Genomic DNA, 22,446 nt, shown 5'->3' on the forward strand with positions numbered 1-22,446 from the left:
GGGGCTTCCCCTCATTGGAAATCTTCAGGAAAAGCTGGATGACCACTCATCAGGGATGTTATAGAAGGAATGCCTATTCAAATGTAACGTTAGACTAGATGAAATAATTTTTGATTCAGAGATTCTCATTCAATATATAGTGGGCTATTCTCACTCAATATACTGTGGACTTTGATATGAAACATAACTAATACAAACATCTTTTCAAAGGGATTCACAATAGAGAAACTCCTGTCCATCAGAGAACTGCTTTTTAAAACTCAGAGAATTTCTATTTGTTAAGCTGGTATTGATTTCACTGACAGAATTCAATGCTAAAGGAAACAAAATCAGCAAATACAGATTTGAATTATTTTGGCTCTGAAATGAGATTGCAGGCACCCAAATTTAATAAAAATATCAGGATTATACTGGATCCCATGCCATAGGCAGTTATATTTTATGCTGTCTGGCCTATATTTAAAGCTGTTTTCCTTAACATAATTTGAAATAGTATTCTTTAATGTTAATGTCTCCATGATGTGACAATGATAAAGTTCTAAAATCCCTGTCTGCTAATTACAGAAATAGAAGGCTCCAGTTTTGTTCAAGAAAAGCTAAAGATCAAAGTGATCTTTGACTAATAGATACTTACACCATTACACTAAGGTGACATGTACGTCCTTGGGGGTAACATAAATCTAACAATATTTAAGAGAAATAACCTTAAAGCATCTTTTCATTTTAACATATACAATCCTTTAGCTCTATTTTTATCCAAAAAACTTTTGATACTTCTCTTAGATTTATATAAGAGATGGAGGCTTTAGGCAGTCAAAATATATTTGATATTTAGATAAGCAAACTTACATTCACTTCTTGGTCTCCTTAGACAAATATGAAATGCGGTCTGAATATAAATCCCTCCTGGAGAGTAGAGGGGGAAAGAGGAGGGGAGGGGGAGAGAGAGAGAGAGAAAGAGAATGGAAGAGAGGGGGAGAGAGAGAGAGAGGAGGAAGAAAGAAAGAGGGAGGGAGAGAGAGAAGGAAGAGAGAGGGAGGAGAGGGAGGGAGAGAAAGGGAGAGAGGAAGAGAGAAGGAGAAAGAGAGAGGGAGGAAGAAAGAGGGAGGGAGGGAGAGAGAGAGAGAAAAAAAAGAGAGAGAGAGAGAGAGAGAGAGAGAGAGAGAGACTGACTATGGGCTTCTATGACAACTATTTCTCTTTCTAGACAGTGAATGACTTTGAAACATTATGCAGAGCTGTCACTGTGCTTCAACAGGCCTCCAACAGCTGTCCAAGACAGGAGCTAAAGAAAATGTGTAGAAACCTAATGCATTTAGTGAATCAGGTCAGTGATGGTTGCATGCACTTCTACTGCTCACTTTCATCATTCAATCTACTGCCCAATTCATCATTCAGTCAGTCACTATTTTCACAGACTCCATCTAAATATTTTCATATATTACTGTGACCCTAATTAGGCAAGCTATCTCCCTCATTATTGGTGTTACTTATTTCGTGCAAAATTAGGAATTGGGGGTAGATGATCTCTAAGGCCCCTTTTGTTCTTAAAATGTTTTTGATTCTCATACCACTGCTACTACATAGGTCCCACCTACCATCCATGCACTTTTCCTCAAACTTTTACAGTGTAACAGGAGAAATTACTCACATCCTCAACAGCATATTTCTTAGAATATTAATGGAAGTAGCTAAGAATGTGACAGAGATGTTTAAAGTTGCCATTCAAAATATCATGCAAATGTGAATTTATCTTCCATTGGTAGACATAGTATGTTGCTAAATTATAGCCAGTCATCTGTTTTATATGTTTGATATAAATATGAGCGTTGCTTTCAACAGCCAAAATTGTTGGTACAAAACATAAACAAATGATTTCCTGCTATTCCACTAGGACACATAAGATCCAATTAAAACAAATTCATAATATCCTGGAAAAATCTACTTATAGCTTTAAATGAGATGCTATGAGGGTCCAAGAGTCAGGAGCTAAAAATAGGCTTGTCCCCAAGTAAACAGAGATAGTGGCAAAAGTAGAATAATGAAATAAGCTGATGTATGTTTCCCTTTACAGACCAAATGTCCTGTGAATGAAACCAAGATTACTAAATTGCAAGATTTCCTGAGCAAACTAAAAACCATCAATCAGAAGATATTTTCAAAAAGCACACAATTTTAGAGAATAAATCTTAACTTATAATTTTCTAATAGTTATATATTTTAAACAATATATTTATATATTTATAATGTATAATTAAATAAAATACACATTAAAATTGATATTTTATTTTAATCATATTAGCTATTTTTATTAGTTAATGGTTTTCATTTCTTTTAGAAATAAAGTGCCTATTATGGCTCTAGAATTGGATTTGGTGTTATGACAGATCAAAAAAAAAATGCATATGACAGTCCCTGCCTTTAAGCAGGTTAAAATCTAGTTGAGGAAAACAAAGCAGATAAAATTAGGAAACTGTTCACAAGACAATATTACTATCAAAGAATTTGGTACTGGAATCTTTGAGAAAGACCTAATATGAATTTAAGGGATGCCAAGTCATTACACACCTGTTTAAACACACTTTTGAAAAAAAAAAATTAGGTCTAATATCAGGGCTCTTTTTTTTTTTTTACCCTGAATTACACTGATTTATAGTCTCCTATTTCACATACTCCCAGAACCACAAAATCCAATTCAAAACTAATTTGTGACAGCTGTGACACATCTAGATATAATTTTAAATAAAATGCCACCAGTGGAAGTGATAAAATCATAGTATTTTTTAAAAAGGGGGAATCATTAGCCCTCAAAAAAATTAGGGGAAGGGGGGAAAAAAACCAACTAAAACTAATCCTTTAACCACAAAAGATCAGTCTAGAAAGTGATTATGCAACCAGGAATTGAGAAAGTCATTCTCTTATGACCAATGAGAAAGTATACAAGTAAGTGTTGTTTTTGTCATCTAATTTTTCAATTCATCTGTCAACCATTTAAGAATATGAAAGGGAAGGAAACAAGCTTAAAAGTACCTGTTAGGTGCCAGGAACCATGCTAAGCACTTTACAAAGGTTTTTTCAATTGAACCTTACAACAATCCTATGAGGCTGATGCTCTTCTTATCTCTTTTACAATTAAGGAAAACTGAAGCAGAAGTTGACTTGCCCAAGGCCACACAGCCAGTGTCTGAGGTCAGATTTAATTCAGGTTTTCCTCACTCCAGACCCACTCTAACTACTTAGTTCATCCAGAGATCGCAGACTTGGGTCTTTATTAGGGTCTCCTAATCCGATCAGAATTATCAATAATCAAGGCTTATACTTGTTAAATGGCGAAAACACAAATAAGAATCACTTATGTGATAAAGATGTGGGAGGATTGCAATCTACACTAGTGAAGGATACATACCAATCAGTTAATTCTTTAAGTCAGCAAATTTAATTGACAGGCTATGGGTAAGATACTAAGTGAGATAAAAAGATAAGAATAAGTCCCTAACCTCAAGGAGTTTACAGTGAGTAACAACAGTAAAAAGGCAGAATATAATGCCATAAAAGTTTAAAAATATTATGGTAATTCAAAGGAAGGAAAAGGGCAGAGAGGACAATCAGGGAAAACTTCAGAAAGGAGGTGGCTTTTATGCTGCTATTAAATCAGAGGATTTTAAAATTGAGATCAATAAACTTGTTCTTTAAAAATATTTTTATAAACTATTTCAACAGATCTTAACCCTGATAGTTTAACCCTGATTTCAATACTTAATCCTGATTGTCAAAAATTACACATAAAATCATTATTCTGAGAAGGGTAACTGATTGCTAAAACATCTGCAAGACAAAGAACTTAATACCATGCTTTAAAAAACCCGTAGGATTTTACCTACCCAGCTAAGATGCAGAGAGGTGGAGAAGAGAACCCTTCAAGCAAAAATAAGTGCATTAGGCAGTGCACCATAAAGCTGTAAATGGAGAAGTGTGGCAGCTCTTCTTCTGAAGGAGCCATTCTTGAAGTGAGAGAAGACTATACATTGAAGGACAGATGGACAACCCCAGGGACTCCTGGGGACAGTAGTAGATAATATGACAAAGCCCAAGAGACCTGAAGGTACAATGGGTCAAATGGCAATACTAAGGGGTCCAGAATGCATAGCATCAGAGCAGATGTAAGGCACAGTGCACCTTAGGGAGCAATGGCAAGTTTCACCATCTTACCAGGATTGCATTGTGACTTTCTGTTCATTTAAGCAGTGTGGCCATGTCAGTCTGTCAACAAGCATTTATTAAGTACTTACTATATGCCAAGGATTATGCTAAATGATGGATGTTTAAAAAAAAAAAAAAAAAGGAGGCAAAAAACAGTTTCTGCCCTCAAAAAGCATACAATCTAGTTGGTAATACAACCTATTTACATATCCCTATGAATGACTGCTGGTACAGGGCTGGACCCAAGGATTGGAGCAGGGTTCTGGGCTACCTTCAGTGCAAAGCCTTATCAGGGAGAGGGTATTCAGTACCTGGAAAGACAAAGGCAATGGGGTTGGGGTGTGGGAGAGGAAGGATAACATGATAATAACACCTGAAACTTGTCTAATGCCTCAAAGTTCACAAAGTACTTCTGTATACATTATCTCATTTGAGAAATAATTTCATTTAGAAAAGGAGAAGGCCAATTGACTGAACTGCACAGTTTAAATAGGGGAAGATGTCACCAAAGGAACATCATGGATCCCCTGAACTTAAATTTAAGCAAGCAAAAAGTATTTCCCCACTCAAATGGAGAACTTAAGGATGAATGGAAATTCTTTACCCACTTTCTCTAGTTTTTTACCTTTGTTCCTATAAGCACATCTTTTTATCTATTTTCTAGATGAGTCAAACTATTGTCCCACAATTTCGATAAACAAAAATATATTGATCACTTATCATGTTTTTAGCAATGCAGAATTACAGAAATATATTAAGACATGGTATTTGGCTTCAGAAAATTTATGATTTTGTTGGGGGAAGACAAGCCAACTACAAAACATTACAAGATGGCAATATAATGAGGTACTAGATTGTTATGGTATCAACTCTTAAGTACTGCAGAAGTTCAGAGGAAAGTAATCAACTTTTGATTTATTACATAATATTTTCAATCTCACAGCATATAGTTATATTACCACAATCAACTTTTTGAGGTAGTAGGCTAATCATTATAGGCTCAACCCTCTCTTACCTACACTAGAATAGAAAGAGAAGTCCCCATGACTACTCTGTAATACAGCTTGTATTTTTCGGTTAGGCAATATCCTCTTGCTAAGATTTTTATCAACTCTGATAAACATTTTATTAGTTGTAAAGTCCCAGGTAAGTGCCTTTCTACATAAATGCATCTTGTCTCCAATTAAACACTAAAATTTTCCCAACCTCCAAAAGTGGGAGTAACTGATCTTTATTAAAGAAATTCAAAGTTATACAAGTTTTGAGTATGACAATATGATGTTCAGATAACATTGATAAAAGAAATGAAGACTGGGTCACAGGAAGCCCAGCAAATGCTAAGAGGAAACTAGTTTTTTTTGAAGTAGCCTTTTCAGATTCATTTTCCCACACATTCACTTATTTAGCTTCCAAAGCAGGACTGAATTATCTGCCTTTGAAATGGAACAACTTAGCAGTCTTAAGTTCAAATAATTTTACCAAATATGTTAGCATAAAAAGTTTTTGAAAAAAGTTTTATGTTTAGACCCTCACCTCAACTATGCTATATATTTATAACTATAAATCTCAGTTCACTTACTGTCTTGTATAAATAATGGTAATTCTTTGTTGTTTCCAGATTTTAAGTCTACAGGAAATTTTACTTATGGTATTAAGCAAGAAAAAAATAGGATGAAGAACAATGTAAATGGTTCTCAGTGTAGCTCTTTGCCTACACACTACTCCTAGAAATTTTAGTAATCTAAAGTGCTTAATTAACACTCTTCAAGAATAAGATGAACTCACTAATTTCAGTGAAATCAGTAAGAGTAATAACCTATTTTGTAACTCTTTAGCTTTTCATAATAAATTTAGTAAACATTTGTTAAGTAATCAAAAAGGACATACATGGTGCTAAGCCCTGAGAAAGTTACAAAGTTTAGTTATGTTATCATAAACTTGTAGTCTGTTAGGGAAATGACATATATACAAATAACCATAATATAAAATACATATCGAGTACATTAGAGAAATACAAAACTAAATATTTCATAAGGCACCCAGTAAAAAAGATCAATAAAAGGGAGGATAACTATTGAGGGATTCAACTGAAAAGAAGGAGGGTGTTCCAATCATAACGAATAGCATAATGGGGAAATGAAGTAGGGTGTGTTTGGAAAACATGTAGTCTGCAGCATTATGCCAGGGAAAGGAGTTTGGAGTTTACTTAGCGAATAGCCAGCCATTCCAGGATTTTGTTCAACTTGAGATGACCACATCTATACATAAGGAAGCCACTCTGGAACTTAAATATGAAGAATGGGAATAAAATGGAAGGAAAACATGTGAATCAATAAGGCTTAGTGACTAGTTAGATGTGAAAAATGTCAGGAGTGAGGAATCAAAAACAAGGTTTTCAACACAAAAGTTGAGGGCAATGTAAAACTGACAAATATTTTAAGCAGGCCAATTTAAAATTTGACCTGCGTAAAGATACCATGTTCATTAGATGTTCAGGCTAATCTGAGCCTTTACAATTACTTTACTTGTAAGTCACTTGTGAGCACACCAATTTCTTAAAAGATGAAAAAAATCTGGGTATGAATAATATCATAGGATATTAGAATCTGTGAATGAAAAGATAGCAATCTTGAATCTTGCATGCATATTCAGAAAAGTTTCAGTAATTAATTAGCATTTAATTCAATGAAGAATTGTGTATAGTATGAAGAATGCCACTATATTTTAATACCCTAAAAAAAGTTATGAAATCACAAACTACAAGATAGTAATCTTGTATAATTTTCTGAACAATTTTTTTTTTGAAGTTCCACACCTTTTTGGATTTAAAACAAGTCAATTCTCTTTCTCTAGAGCACTACTGATGGAGTAGCAGGTGGCAAAGCATTGGACCTGGGATCAGGAAGTCCTGAGTTCAAACCCAACCTGAGAAACTTACTAATTATATCATCCTGAGCAAGTCATTTAACCCTTGTTGCCTCAGTTTCCTCAATTGTAAAATCAGGATAATAATAGGACCTACCTTCAAAGGGTTGTTGTGAGGCTCAAATGAAATATTTGTAAAGTACTTAGAACATTGTCTGGCACAGAGTAGATACTATTAAAATGGTTATTCCCTTGCCAATAAAATGACTTACTAAGCATAAAAATATATGGTGCCTATAAAATATTCAAAAAAGGGAATAATATGCATTAAAAGAATTGAGAAGGATCAGATCCACATTAACCTTAAGATTTTTATTCATCAGGATGAACATGCTATGATGTATACATACAATACTGGTATTTACAACATAAATAAACTTTTTACATAAAAATTAAACAAATAATTACTTTCAAAATTAAAGAAATAATACAAATGAAGCTAACTGTACAATGTTTATTTAGGGCTCATACACAGCATTGTTGCTAAAAGTTTATATATGTTTAGACTACAGTGTAAATTCATCAAAGGCACTAAAGGAGATGATTTTCTAGCACTTTAGAACCAGGAATAGTTAAATAACATTAAAGTATAAACATACATTAAAACTTGACCAAACATCAATATGTTCTAATGGGAAAAAAGATTTTTCCTTAACCCAGTCTTGGAGGGAAAGTGGGGGGAGGAAGGAAGATTCCTTAAGATATAATTTTAGGGGAAAGAAATTATTAAAAACATATTATAAAGCAAAATAAAAAGGCATAACAAATACTAAAATTAAAATGAGTGTTATAGGTAAAATGGATCACAGAAAAAACAAAACATTCAAGACTATAAGGGCTTTAATTGAAACTAATTTTTAAAGTATCAAAATTTTTTATTAAATAAAAAATAAAATTTATTCTCCCTCCCACCCAAAAAGTTTTCACAGACATTTCAACTAACAAATGTAATTGAGAGAAATATACATCATCTTGTGTGCATATTCAGAAAAGTCTTAGTAGTTAGTTAACTAGCATTTAATTCAATGAAGAATTGTGTATATTATGAAGAATGACACCATATTTTAATACTAAAAAAAGTTATGAAATCACAAATTATAAATAACCTTCACCCCATCAATGTTGTCAATGCTACTTTTAATAAGTAATTCTTATTACTTTTTAAATCAAAGGAAAACATAAGAAACATTCAAGAGCCTAATTATTTCTATTTAAGACCAAGTTTATCTATATAATGTATAATCCACTCATTTTAAGAATGTCTATGTGTTGTGCACTTTCATAGAATTTTCACTGAAGTCACTACAAATTCAAGCCTGTGGGTTGGTTTTTAAATGTCGTGAGCCTTATGAGTTTATTTCACTTTAGCATATTAGTTATGTAAAGTTTATCCATAACTACTGATTGGCCCAAAACTCAGTCCCTCCCTTGCTTCAAAGCTTCCTGCTCAATAAATCTAATGTCAATACCTTATGAAACTAAGAAAATTATGTTCGTTTAACATAAGGAACTCCAGGATAAACACTTCAATTTTTCTGTATCATTGAAAGCATAACCATTTTGCTTTCATAGATATGAGTTGTCTTTTGAGGGAAAAACCGACATGGGAAGTAATCTATGTTCTAGTGCAGTGAAAAGAGTGCTGTACTGTGAGTCAGACAGACTTGGATTCAAATCCTGCCTCTGTATGACTTTAGACAAAATACTACCTACCTCTCAGAATCTCAAATTTTTCTTCGGTAAAATGGGGATAATAATATGAATACTCCCTACCTCAAAAGATTGTTAAGGACAAATAAAAATGTATATAAAGTAACTTAGGAATATCAAAGCACTTTATAAATGTAAGCTATTATATGTTATATACTTTTATATTCAAAGATACTTCCTTTATTAAAACACATTTTTTCATTGAGTTAAAGGCTGAAAAATAATGTACTCACAAAAGGAAAAGAAAAATATTAACTATACTTCTATTGGACAAAAAAGATTTCTCTGCAGACATTACTCCCAGAATTCAGAACAGTTTAGATTTAAAGCTAGATACACCCAAAGAAGGAATACTGGGAAATGAATGTGAACTATTTGCATTTTTGATTTTCTTCCCGAGTTATTTTTACCTTCTGAATCCAATTCTCCCTGTGCAACAAGAGAACTGTTTGGTTCTGCAAATATGTATTGTATCTAGGATATACTGCAACATGTTTAGCATATATAGGACTGCTTGCTATCCGGGGGGGGAGGAGGGAGGGAGGGGAAAAAACGAAACATAAGTGATTGCAAGGGATAATGTCGTGTAGAAATTATCCTGGCATGGATTCTGTCAATGCGAAGTTATTATTAAATAAAATAAAATTTATTATTAAAAAAAAAAAAAAAAAAAAAAAGATTTAAAGCTAGAAAGAGGCCAGAGGGGCTACTGAATCCAACACCTTCATTTTATGGATGAGAAAAACCAAGGCTCAGAGAGTTAACTTACAGTTGCTCAAAGTCAGAAGGTAATTAATCTCAGGCCTAGCTTTGAACCCACACCCTCTGACTACAGATCTATCAACTCTTTCCTCAGTGCCATTTGGCCTCTAGTACATGATAGGTTTCTGAAAAAACAGGTAAATTTTTTTTTTGCTGAGGCAATTGGGGTTAAGCAATTTGCCCAGGGTCACACAGTGAAGAAGTGTTAAGGGTCTGAGTCCACTTTTGAATTCAGGTCCTCCTGACTTCAGGGCTGGTGCTCTATCTACTGCACCACCTAACTGCCCCCAAACAGGTAAATTTAATTCAACTCAAAGTCTTCACAGTATTTTAGCTATAAATTCTAAATGAGGAAGTATTGAAGATTCTAAAATTTCTCACATACTACCAAGAGAGAACACAAATTATTCTCATCACACTCAGGAACTTCAGTGCTCCTTCTTCTTGGAGGTAACTTACCAATTTTTCACCCCTTTAATTCCAAAAATAAATCATAAATGAATATCTAAAATACTTATTGAGATCATGTTAAGTCAACAAATACTGTTTTTTGAGGATTTACGACATCTACAACCAATGGGGTTTAGCATTAGCTAACAATGACTTCTTTAAATTTAAAAAGTCACACAAAAAAATTAATTAGTGAAGTTCAGGTTTCAAAAAAAAAAAAGCAACGATCCATTTTGTAAGTAGCTGACTACCATGAGGAGAATAATGAATGAGTTTCTAATAAAGTACTTTGTACATTTGTAAAATCATAACTAAAAACCAACCAGTTTTAAATAGGGAAATGACCTCACTCAAATGACTGTGAGAGAAGAGGTAAAGACATATGCGCCACACTTCCGAATCCAGGAAATCTGAAGAAGGGAAATAAAAGTCTCCAGTTTAAAGAATGGGCTTGAGAAGGAAGTCAGTTTCCTCTAAACATCTTCCAGGTGTGTTTTTGTTCGGCTTCTAACTCAAAGGCAACACCAACTGCATCTGCAAAGCTCTCAATTGATTTCTTTTATCAATGGTTAATTTCTAAGTCTGCTTATTCATTAAGTGTGGAGGGTTTTCTGAAGAACGAGAATCTTCTTTCACTCCAAAAGTAAAGAATAATTAAAATCAAATAGACTTAGATACCATCAAAACATCAATTCACCTATCCATACATTAAATAGATTTCAGGATAGGCAATACAATGGCTATTTAAATTATTAACTTATTTGATCTCAGGATTTCTCTAAGTACTTGTTATAAAAAATGTGGCACCCTTAAATTAGCGACAATTCACTGAAAATATAAATCCACAGGCTTTGCTATCTTTATTAGCCCAAACAAAAATGTGTTTCATTTGAATTTAAATTAACAGTAAGACAATGGGGATACAAGAAGATTGGAAAGGAGGAAGGAGTACATTGTCAGTGTACATTATTTGTTGACATGATAAAGATGTGTTCTGTTTTCTTTAGATGAGCTGCTTCATTTCATACTTTAACTACAGCAAATACTACCATTGCAATGAGCAAATATTCAAATAGTGAAAGAGAGCCATATCATAAATGAAAGCTACCACATTCAAACACAACAGTACAACACAGGATACTTGAAGCTGCCAGTTTTTATGTGCAAGGCATGACATGACATTTAACTTTTTCATGTCTTAAAATTCAGTTTCTCTCTATGAAGGTACTGGGTAAATAGCTTGTCACTTTACGTATGCATTGAACACTGTCACTGTGCACTATGGTCTTTCAAATTTTCCTGCACAAAACAAATAGTAGTAGTGCACATTATGACAATTTAACAACTACTAGTTATGCTATTTGAACACATTATATTACATTAACATATACAGCACAATAGTATTTGGACAAAAGATAATTTCTAATTCTTACTCCAGAGTAAGGCATTATTTTATAGCCTTGGCTGTATCAAATTACAGACAAATCCTCAATGTTCTCAGGGAAACTAAATAGCTAGACCAACCATTAGAACATGTACTAATTTTATTGTGATTTCAGATTTGTAAACGTTTACTGAAGCAAAGAATCAATCACAGTCTCAGGCTTCGAAGAACGCTTTCTGTTTTGGAGAGAAAACAAGAAGAAAATGAATGTTTTCTCAAAAGGCCAAAATGTGAGCATTTACACAGTGTGATACATATTTCGTAACAGATAATCTTTAAAATTATTACTTCTATCAAGCTGACTTCTCAGGCAGTGAAGTGAGGGGAAGGATTTTAGAATAAAAAGTAGACTGTATTCCTTAGACGCATCCAGTAAGGTTAAGTCTAAAATATGTAAAAGTTAGTACTTCTTTAGCATGTATACATAATTAACTTTATATTCAGTTCAATTCTCAAGAAATGAAAATGTTATAAAGACATAAAATCATCATGTTTATCCTTCAAAATACTGAAAAATCAAGCTTCTTACTTCCTGTCTTGATAGTATTACTTCTAGATGTTAAAAACAAAACAGGATCATTTTGGACATGGAGTTGGAGGAAAGAATTAGAAAAAAAATGAAAGCTTAACTCATGGGACTCTACTTTTTCTTGATAAGCTACTTATCTCTATTATGCTAGTTGGCTGATGAATAATGTAGCTGCTAATACAACTTCCATTTGAGACAAATATTTAAATAGAAACTCAAAAAAGAAAACACATAGACATGGAAAGGGATATTTCCCTAAATTGAGAGAAAATGGGAAGAAATCTATCAGAAATGGTCTATTAAGAAATACCTCTCTTAAATAATTGATTTAGCAAAAGAAGCATCTCACCAGAAGAGATTAGTTACAAGTACTTCTTATGACTCAAAAGATTTTGAGACTAAGACAATGCAGGAGGTTTCTGTGAGAGTGTTTACAAAGAACAAAGGGAGACTCAACACAGTCTTAAGTCAAGAGGGCTAGAATAATTCAAACAGACAATAACATTTCCTTTTAAATTCCTTTGATCAGACATATTATGGCTGGAAAAATCAATGTAATATTTCTTAATGAAACATTTTCAAACCAAAATCTTGGTTGTATTAACAGAAATAAAAACAAAATGTGTGTCTTAATGACTAGAATAGCTTAAGCCCAGGATTTATAAGATTCAATAATATTCTTACCTTCTTCCAGTTTTGGGCCTTGATTTTCCCTTTGAAGTGCGTGGTCTCTCTAATTTCATCAAAGATTGTCTCAGGCTTTCCTCAGTATAAGCTAAATACACATGGGAAAGGTCCACTTCAAAGGGCTAAGTAAAAGAAACAACATGGTACAATTTTAATTCCATTTCAATAAATGTACTCTATTGAATATCAAATTCTATGACAGTCACAAAAAAATGTAATTCAAAAAGATGTCTTCTACACAAGCAAACAACTTGACATGCTTATCCTAAGTCGAGTGAACAAAGAATGATCACCAAGTGCTGAAGGGCAAAAAATAAAAACCTCTGATGTGTGACACATTTCTCTAGAAATAGATATGACAAATCCTTTTCTCTATCACTGTTACATTTTCCTGTTAGCCTAAAACCAAAGCAGCAATTAAAGAAATCATTATAGACATATTTCAGATTCCAAAAGAGTCTGAGGAACCTCTATCTACAGATAAACATCAGAGGAATAAAGTTAAGTCACTGAGCCACAATGAGTGTTACCTGAGTATTCTCTCTACAACAATCACTAGAATATCCCTTCAAACAATACTCTTCTTAAAAGGCCTTCATCCATAGGTAAAGGGGAACATGGCCATATGGCTGACTGAACAATGTAATAAACAACATTCTTAAAGCAACAGTAATAGCAACAAAAGTAATGAAACCCTTACATCTTTCTCTTTTTTATCAGGTACTGGAGTCTGCTTCCTCATATTATTTCCTGTGTAGGCAACACATTTCTTGAATAAAAAGAAAATAATTAATTAGCAAACATGGGACTAACAGGTTATTCTAAGGTTAATGCTTGTAAAAGTACATACTTACTAGCTGCCATTCTCCAATATCTTCATTCCAGTGAACATAATTTTCAATCATTTCCTTTGAAAAGATGTAAAGATATTTTGCTTAAAATATTAAACAACTTGTTTTTAAAGTTTATAAGGAAAATGGGTTAGTTCCATCTGTACATGAATATCTTCAAGCAACAATCCTCAAAATGCTTTATTTTGAATGCTTTCTTCAAAAATTGAAAGCATTGAAAATAAAGCATTTAAAGCATCCTCAACACATATAAGTTCTTTGTCTCAAAGAGGACCATTACATTTGGAAAGTGATGTCATGACTTGCAAATGAATTGAATTTAATTAAGTACCCTGTGCAAGGAACTAGGAATATACAAAGTTTAATTAAAACAGGATCCCTGTTTTTTTAAATTTGAGAGTCTGGTAAAGACAGCTACCCCCAAAATTAGAACACAACAAAAAGAAATGGTGAATGCATCAAAGAGCTACATGACAAGAGAGTAAATGTGATTGCAGACCTGAGGACTTTATGAAAAGTTTCTGAAAAGGCAGTATTTAAACTAGGCTTTAAAGGATACTTTGGAATTCAGAAATTAAGCAAGGATTGGTTACAACTAGTGGGGATTCCAGTTATAGAGCAAAGTGTGAGCAAAGAGGAGACAGTAAATGCAGGTCAAGTGGGGAACTATACATTTCAATTTGGCTGAGATGAAGAATAGGTGAGAGAAAACAATGTGAAATAAGGCTCAAAAATAGGGAGACATCCGATTACAGAGGGCCTTGAATAACAGAAAAAAAGGCTGTTTTTACAAGATCTCTGATGTCAATATGTAGAAGATATGTTTGGGAGTGGCAGCAATAAGGGTTTGGAGGCTGGAAGTAAAGCAATTGTGCAGATAAGTGGTATTGAGGGGTTATGTGGCATGAAAGTAGGAGGAGCTAGATCACATACTGCAAAAGTAGAATGGAAAGGACTTGCTAACATAACACCAAGTTATTTTGAACACATGACATTGCGAATGGTTGCACCACTGACACATACAACCAAGTTAAGAGAAGCAAAACAAAGTTTTGTGAAAGATATGTGCAGTATCAAGTATCAGTGGGCAATCCATGAGTAAGTTATGGAACTGGAATGCTGAAAGGCAGAATTGAAGAAATGGATTTGGGAGTTATTTGCATAAAGGTGACCCCTGAAAAGATAGGAATCAGATTGTCAAGGAAGCTTGCATATAGAGGCAGCAAAGACAGAATGTTTTGAATGAACAACCACTTCAGAGGTCAAGAAGAACTCATGAAAAGGTCATAATGGAACAGTTCAGAAATAAAGAGATCCAGATGTGAAGTTTGAAACCAAGTCCAGAAGGAGATATTGTTTATGTCATGGTAGTCAATGGACAGCAAGTAAGTCCTTACCCAAATAACTCATTTTTTTGGCATTATCAAAAAGTTGCAAGATATAAAATCATATACATCATAAACATTTCTCTATATTACCAACGAAACCTAGCAGACAGAGAAATTACATTTAAAATAACTAAGGATGTATAAAATACTTGGAAGTCTACCCACCAAAACACATACAAGAACTATATGGATACAATCACAAAGGGATCTTTAAGGATTAATATAGATTCTAAATAATTGGAGAAATAATCTTTCTAGACTGAGCCAAGTAAACTAGCAAAGAACTACTTTTTAGAACTAGAAGAAGAAAACAAAGTTCGTTGAATGATTCAATTTATCCCCATTACATGTAATACTACTACTGATTTTAGGTTAATTCTACATAACATATTAAGGAAAAATCCTTTTGTAAGGATAGAAATTCTTTCATTTGCATTATGGGCTTAATGTTTATAAGCAAGAAAGAGGTAGTTAACACATTAATTAGGATTATAATTGCTTTAATTAAAATTCTTATTGATGTTCTTGATCTTTACATCATAATCATTTCAATTCTTCCCTCCCTCTTCCCTAAATTTTATTCCACTTAGTAGTCTACTGAAACTATTCTCATCCCATGTCAGAAATTCTTAACTTTTTTTATGTCATTCCTTCGGCAGTATGCTGAAACCTATGGACCCTTTCTCAGAACAATGTTTTGAAATGCTTAAAATACATAGTATTGTAAAAAAGAATTATACTGAAATCCAGGTTAAGAACCATTAAATTTAATAGCCTGTTTTCAATTTTCATTCCTTTCTGACCATGCTACAGCATTTGTCACCGTTAACATCTCCCTATGGACACCCCTCTGGTTTTCCTCTTGTAGGCAGCTAAGTGACAAAACAGATAAGAGCATTAGACCTGGAATCAGGAAGACAAGTTCAAATATGCCCTCCTGAGCCATCAGTTTTCTCACTTATCATAGCACCTATCTCCCAGAATTGTGAAAATTGAAATGAGGTAACAATGAGATGATGTTTGTAAAATATTTAGCACAGTACTTGCTACAGAGGAAGCACATAAATGTTTGTTTCCTTATTTCTCCTTCTCTAGTTTTTTGTAACATTTTATTTAGTATGAGTCTTTCCATCTTTTCTTGTTTCAAAGACTTGTTTGAAAGTCTGGTGAAGCTTATTGATACTCTTCTCATAATATATAGGATTACAAAGGAAACAAACTACATTGAAATAAAGATGTTTTCCCTTTAAGTTCTTGGACCCTCTGATGTTACAGGGGGACATATGTGGACCTCAAGTTAAGTATCCCCAAGTCTGTCCTTGTCATTCTTCACTTCTCCCTCTTGGCAAATTCCTTCACTCCCAAATTCAACTAAATTACTACTATAATGCAGAGGATTCACCAAATGTATAATCTTTCAACCTAGTTTTTCCTTTTGGGATTTAGCTTCCCATCTCCAAATGTTTATAATAATACATTTTTATCAAGATTTACCAAAGACACCTCAAACTCAGAATCTAAAACTGAGTTTCTTTGTCCATAAGACTGCTTCCACTTTTTACCCTATTTCTGCATAAGACCATTATTGTAGCATCTTTGAAATGTAGGCAACATATTGGTTCTTCCTTCTCTCACTTCCCATCGGGTACCACCAAATCTTACAGATTCTGCCTCAACAACTTCTCACATTCTTCCCTCTCTCTAATCCCACTGCAACCATTATAATACTAACCTCACTGCTATCTGCTGGGATTATAATAGTCTCCTAACAAATATGTATTAACCTGACCTTCATACAAATAAACAGAATAATCTCATGTAAAAAAAAAAAATCAGTTGCTTTATTGATCCATAATAGTTCTAGCTAAGCAGCAATTGGAAATAAGATCCCAGTGCACAGCATACCTAAAATCCAACTACTAGGACAAACAAATGATGTCATTTTCATCAAAGTACATTTGGCACAGGATGACTTTTCTTATGCATCTCTTCTCTGCTTAAAATCTTCTGATTCCCTGCTGCCTTCTAAGTAAAATTCAAGCTTCTCTGACTAAAATTTAAGACCTTACATCACCTGGTATTTCATCACTCTGTTATCATTCTTCCATGCTCTCTAGTCAAGACTATTCCTCTTTCTCCCAAACAAAAACACCCCCCCCACCTCTCTCCCTTTGTGCTGTTCTCTATGGCCAGAATGGACTCCTTCCACATCACTTCTGGCTGAAATTTTTAATTATTCCTTAAAATCTAACTCAAATATTGTCTTTTCAATGAAACCTTCCCTGATATACTCAGTCTATAAATCCAAATCTCCTTGGATTGCATATAGCAATTTGTTTTGTAATTCTAATAATATACTTAATATAGAATACTCTAGAGACAATGTGTTTTTGTCTATTTCCCTATGGATAAGTTGTTTAATTTTTTTCTCTATTCTTATCACAGTGTTCTGTGTACAGAGGGGATGAGTGAACTGAATGAAGTATGACTGTCTAAGTTAAAAAAAATCCAACTTACAACTGACAATCATAAATGTTATTAATAAGATCATTATTCTTATCCTGCTCCCTGTGGGGTATACTCCAAAATTCTGTCCAGAGTCCTCTTTTCTCCACCTTTCCTCTCCTCTTTCTCTCCAACCCCTTCTACATATCTCTGTCTTTCTAGCATTGTCCTCACCAATGGCCATGGAATTAATTATAACTTCTATACAGATGATTCTTCAAATGTATATATTTATACCTAGTCCATTTTGCATCATGCATTTCCCACTGAATTGCCTGAAAGCAAATCAAATTCAACATGTCCAAAAGAGAACAAATTTTCTTTCTCCAAAATCTACTTCTTAACTTTCCTATATCTGTCTAACGTATTGCCATCTTTCTAATCATCCAGATTCAAAAATTTGTAAGGAATACAGTAGCTTCTTAGACCTACTAAATTACAAAAAAACCCTTGGAAAGCACAAAAATCCAACAGGGAAGATAAATCACCCTTTTGAAATAAAAGACCAACTCCTTTTCTTAGAAATTAGTTTGAATATAAACTAGGCTCGAATTCAATAGGATTCTTTCCTCCCCCAATTAAAATGAACAACAGCATTCCCAGTTCAAGGTTCTTTGCTCCTTTCACCTAATGTCTGGAGCTGCTAGACTCAAGATAAAAATCCAGTAAAAACCCACTAAACTCTACTGGTAAAGGAGCAGTGATCCCAGAAGGAAACTCAATTCCACATGCAGGCCCAGTGGATCTTTTTTCATCATTCTCCCTGACAGTCTTTTGTTTTGAGAGTTTCTATCCTTGGGCAGAGCCAAAATGGTGGAGAGTAAACAGGACTTTGAGTTCTTCTTGGCTTCCCTCAAATCAATACCAGACCAAGCCTCTGGACAGATTTGGAGTGACAGAACCCACGAATATTTGGAGTGTAACAAATTTCCAACAGAAGAGATCTTGAAAGGACTACAGTAAAGATCTGTCTCAATTGGGCAAGGGGGGAATACAGTCCATTGCAGGCCCAGCACAGGAAGGCCAGGGCAGAGAGGCCCTGTGTAGGGAATTAGTGGAAGGCTCATAGTCAAAATACAACAGCGTTGACTATGCTGTCTTGGTTCAGAAGGTCAAAGGATCAACAGATTAGTTCTGTGCAACTACAGAAGGCAAATAGTGAACCTCTGAATCCCAGCATAAAAGGCAGGACTTGATCACACCTACCTAGCACAGTGGGAAAGCTGCAGCACCAGCCTCTGCACAGCTGCTGCTGCCTTCTAGATGAAGCTTGGGACAATTTCTCCTGTGCCCTAGGACCACACCTTAACCTTTAAAAACGAGCAAAAAAGTCAAAAGAGCTCTTCACCATAGATAGCCATTATGGAGACAGGTAAGAACAGAACTCAAACCCTGAAGATACTAAAGGCAAAACACCTCCAGATGAATTTTCAAAGGGGGCATATGAGTTGGTTTCTAACTCAAAAGGCTCTCTTGGAAAAATTTTTAAAGGATTTAAAAGAGAGAAGAAAAATGGAGAAAGGAAATAAGAGCTTTATAGGAGAGTTTGGAAAAGGAAACAAATTAACTGAAGAAAACAACTCTTTAAAAATACATTTGATGAAATGGAAAAATATATATACTGAAGAAAACCACTTTTTAAAAAACAGATTTGGCAAAATGGAAAAAGAAAACAACTTGAAAAAATAGAACTAGTGAAATGGAAAAAAAAAAAAATCCAGTGAACAAAACAACTCCTTTAAAAGTACAATTAACCAAATGCAAAAGGATATGAAAGATTGTATGTTACAATCTTTTGAGGGCAACGACTATTTCAATTTTGTCTTTACATCTTCAGGGCCAGGGAGTGTGTCTTAAGTACAAGCGCTCCATAAATGATGAATCATTTCTATACTTAATAAAGTTTTTAATAGTTTTTCCTTGTATATTCTTTATAATCCTCAAACCAAAGAGTAATGTTGTATACATCATTTCAAGACTGAATACTCTCCATTCCATTTCAACAACTCTGCCATCAACAGGGTAAATGTACTGCAAATATGAAAGCACGACTAGGCTCACAAACTAACAAAGTAGAAGGCCAAGCATTCCCTATGCCCTCAGATGAAAGGGTACTATGAGGTGAAGTAGAGAAGCTAAGGTGGTCAAATAAAGCTTATTTTCCCCAAGAAGGTCAAAAATCCCAAAGAATATTGTGCTGAAATTTGAGCCTAGTATCCTCCCAACTAAAAATGTTTACATCTTTTAATATCCAATCTTTTTAGATATTCAATGAAAAGTTCTACATTTCATCTTTTTTAATTTTTATAATTAAAACACTTAAAAGGTTAAACTTTTATTTTTACTGAAATGATACTGAATCAATCTGAAATGTAATTCACAGAAAAATGAATTTTAGTTTAAAATCCCTTGTCATTCAGAATTCACAAATAGGGATTTCTGGAGGCTTTTTTGGCTAGCATTATTGTTAAAATCACTTATTGACTGCCTACTTCTCCTGGTATATAGGCATAGAGAATATAAAGTATTAAAGTCAGAGGCACTTTATAATAACAGGGTTTAATCACATTAGTATTAAGCAAATCTGTATTGAATTCATCACATTTAGGGGCTTCCTTATTTCAAAGTATTATCTTAATGAAGTAGCTATTTCCCATGAACACAAGAGTCAATGCACAAAAAGAACTACTTAAAAACAACTGAAATGGCTGGTATAGAGGTCATTAAAAAAAATGACTGGTTGAAGAAGCTGATGGTGATGCTAATTTTCTGATAAAGGACAATAGGAATGACAGCTGTTTAAAAAAAAAAAAAAGACTGGTAATAAAGATGCTTTTTATGGAGGTCATTGACTATAATATTACTATATTTTATATAAAAATTATTTGTATACTTAATAGGCTATGAAGTTCAAAAGAGCTAAGTAATGTCTGTCTTAATTTTTTTAATCTTTCCCTAGGGAAACACAATGTTCTTCACAAAATAGGTGCTTAATAAATGTTTTAAGTGAACTAAAAATAAAATTAGATACCCTTACTATTTACCTGATAATCCTGAGGAATAAAATTGTCAATAATAAGCATCTGAAGTCGAAGTTCCCTGCTAAGCTGTCTAATGTTTTCTAGAAGACCTTCAATTTCCCTCTGATGTTCCTGCTGAAGATCCGCCATCTAAAGTCACAAAAGTGTTGTAAACAAATTGTAATTTCAGTATTATTTCACAGCAAAAAACAATTCTAATTATTTTTTTGCGGTCTTATCACTTTTACAAAAGCTTTTTTTTCATAAAAATAAATCAAGGGAATGAGAATTAAACATTTTTAGGCTAACAGAGAAGGTAATAATTATACTTTAACAAGTAATTTATTAAAAAAATAAGTAAACTTCAACAATAAAAAGAACAAAATAAATGATTTTGTTCCTTTAAGATTGAAGAAATACTTTTTGATTCCTTTATATAAATTAGCACCATGTAAATAAAGGAGTTATAAAAAAAAAAAAGATCCATCTTAATAATATTATTTCTATTTGATGCACTGATTAATTTTGCCAATTAAAAAATTATTCTTTATAACAAAAAGAGATGGTTCTCTGGGGAGTGAAAGGAAGAATGACAGAAATGTTAAAAGATTTTTAATAGCTAAAAGTAATCTGTTAAAATTGACCAATTTGCTATTTTATTGTTTCAGCAGATACTACAAGATCAGTTTGCATTAGAATAATTTCTTCCAGCATCTGTTTTTAATTGCTTTATGGTTGGAAAAAAAAAAAAAAAAGACTTGGAAGAAGTCTCTTTATTTTATTTGATAAGGGATATATGGTTCTTTTTGATCTAGTGGAAATGACTATGCTAATAAAGATAAATTCTTTCCTTTGTAATTAGTAAAAACATCCTTTACATGACCAAACAGTATCTTTTTTCCTCACACTCTTTCTTTCAAGTAGATTTGAAAGGTAGAATATTATGTCCCTTACTGAATTATGACAGACAGTTCTGATGGAGAGCATCTCACTCTGAGTTAATTAACTGCAGTTAATTTTTTTTATAACTGCAGTTAATTCTTTTTGCTTCTCAGATTGGTTAATGGCAGTGTGAAATCGATGGATTCTAGAACAACTTTTGTCACAGGAGGAAATTTAGACAATATAAAAACAAAACAAAAAAAAAATCAGTAACTATTTTTTACAAGTTATTTTTAAATAACTGACCTCTGACTTTGCAGCCATTAGCATCGTCCACACTTTCTTTAATTTCTTGGTCTTTCCCTGAGCTTCTTCCTGTAAACTAGTATACTTCTCTTCAATATCCAGACGTTCTTGCTAAGGCAAAAAATGTTCATGTTCAGAAAATATTGTTTGTGAAAAAAGAATGACAAAAATTATAAAACTACTTACCAATTATTATTTTTGAATGAGATTCCAAACATGTTAGCCTATGTTAGCAAACTATCCAACAATGAATAAAAATTCACTATTACCTCTTTTTCTTCAAGCTCTCTTCGAAGTTGTTCTGCTCTTTTTCTTCTTTCTTCTAGTTCCATATTAGATTCCTCCAGAAGTTTCTCTTGCTCTTCAGCCTTGGCCAATAAGTCAACACCTCCAACAATCACTTTTTTCTCTAGTGCAGATAATTTTTCCAAAAGTGACTGATGCTCTTGTCTATTAATGTAAAAATACAATATATAGTGAAATATCTATTATCCTAACATTTATGATTTCCAGTAAGAAATTTAAACTAATTTAAAAATTAAAAGAGAATCACAAAATTGGAATGTTAATTACTGAGCTCCTTCATTGATTGCCCTTGCCTTTTTTGGTTCCATCAAACTTCAGTGAATCACCCCCAATTCTCTTCTTCCCTGTAGTCATAGGAGAGAGAACCCTACACAATAAAACGAATTTCTTTTTTTATGCCCTTCAGCTATGTGCTTGATTTCCTGCTACCTTCTCTAAAACCTTGAACCAGCAAAATAAATCTCCCTCACTGGCTCCTTCC

General features: G+C 33.4%; 1 protein-coding gene across 3 annotated transcripts in view; it reads right to left on the reverse strand.

The window, feature by feature from the left end:
- Nucleotides 1-22,446, reverse strand: part of KIF3A (kinesin family member 3A) — a 69,633-nt gene that overhangs the window by 648 nt on the left and 46,539 nt on the right. For 2 of the 3 annotated variants that reach the window (XM_051978237.1, XM_051978239.1), the window contains 7 exons: nt 21,929-22,109; nt 21,660-21,770; nt 20,496-20,621; nt 13,562-13,615; nt 13,408-13,476; nt 12,705-12,829; nt 7,417-11,667 (listed from right to left, as the gene is read on the reverse strand). In XM_051978237.1, the coding sequence (XP_051834197.1) occupies nt 11,619-11,667; nt 12,705-12,829; nt 13,408-13,476; nt 13,562-13,615; nt 20,496-20,621; nt 21,660-21,770; nt 21,929-22,109 (715 nt within the window). In that variant the 3' untranslated portion in view covers nt 7,417-11,618. Of the gene's footprint in view, nt 1-849; nt 907-7,416; nt 11,668-12,704; nt 12,830-13,407; nt 13,477-13,561; nt 13,616-20,495; nt 20,622-21,659; nt 21,771-21,928; nt 22,110-22,446 lie in introns of those variants that run through there. The other variant, XM_051978238.1, reaches the window with a different exon arrangement.

The sequence above is a fragment of the Antechinus flavipes genome, chromosome 2 (genome assembly GCF_016432865.1).
Source record: "Antechinus flavipes isolate AdamAnt ecotype Samford, QLD, Australia chromosome 2, AdamAnt_v2, whole genome shotgun sequence".
NCBI lineage: Eukaryota > Metazoa > Chordata > Mammalia > Dasyuromorphia > Dasyuridae > Antechinus > Antechinus flavipes.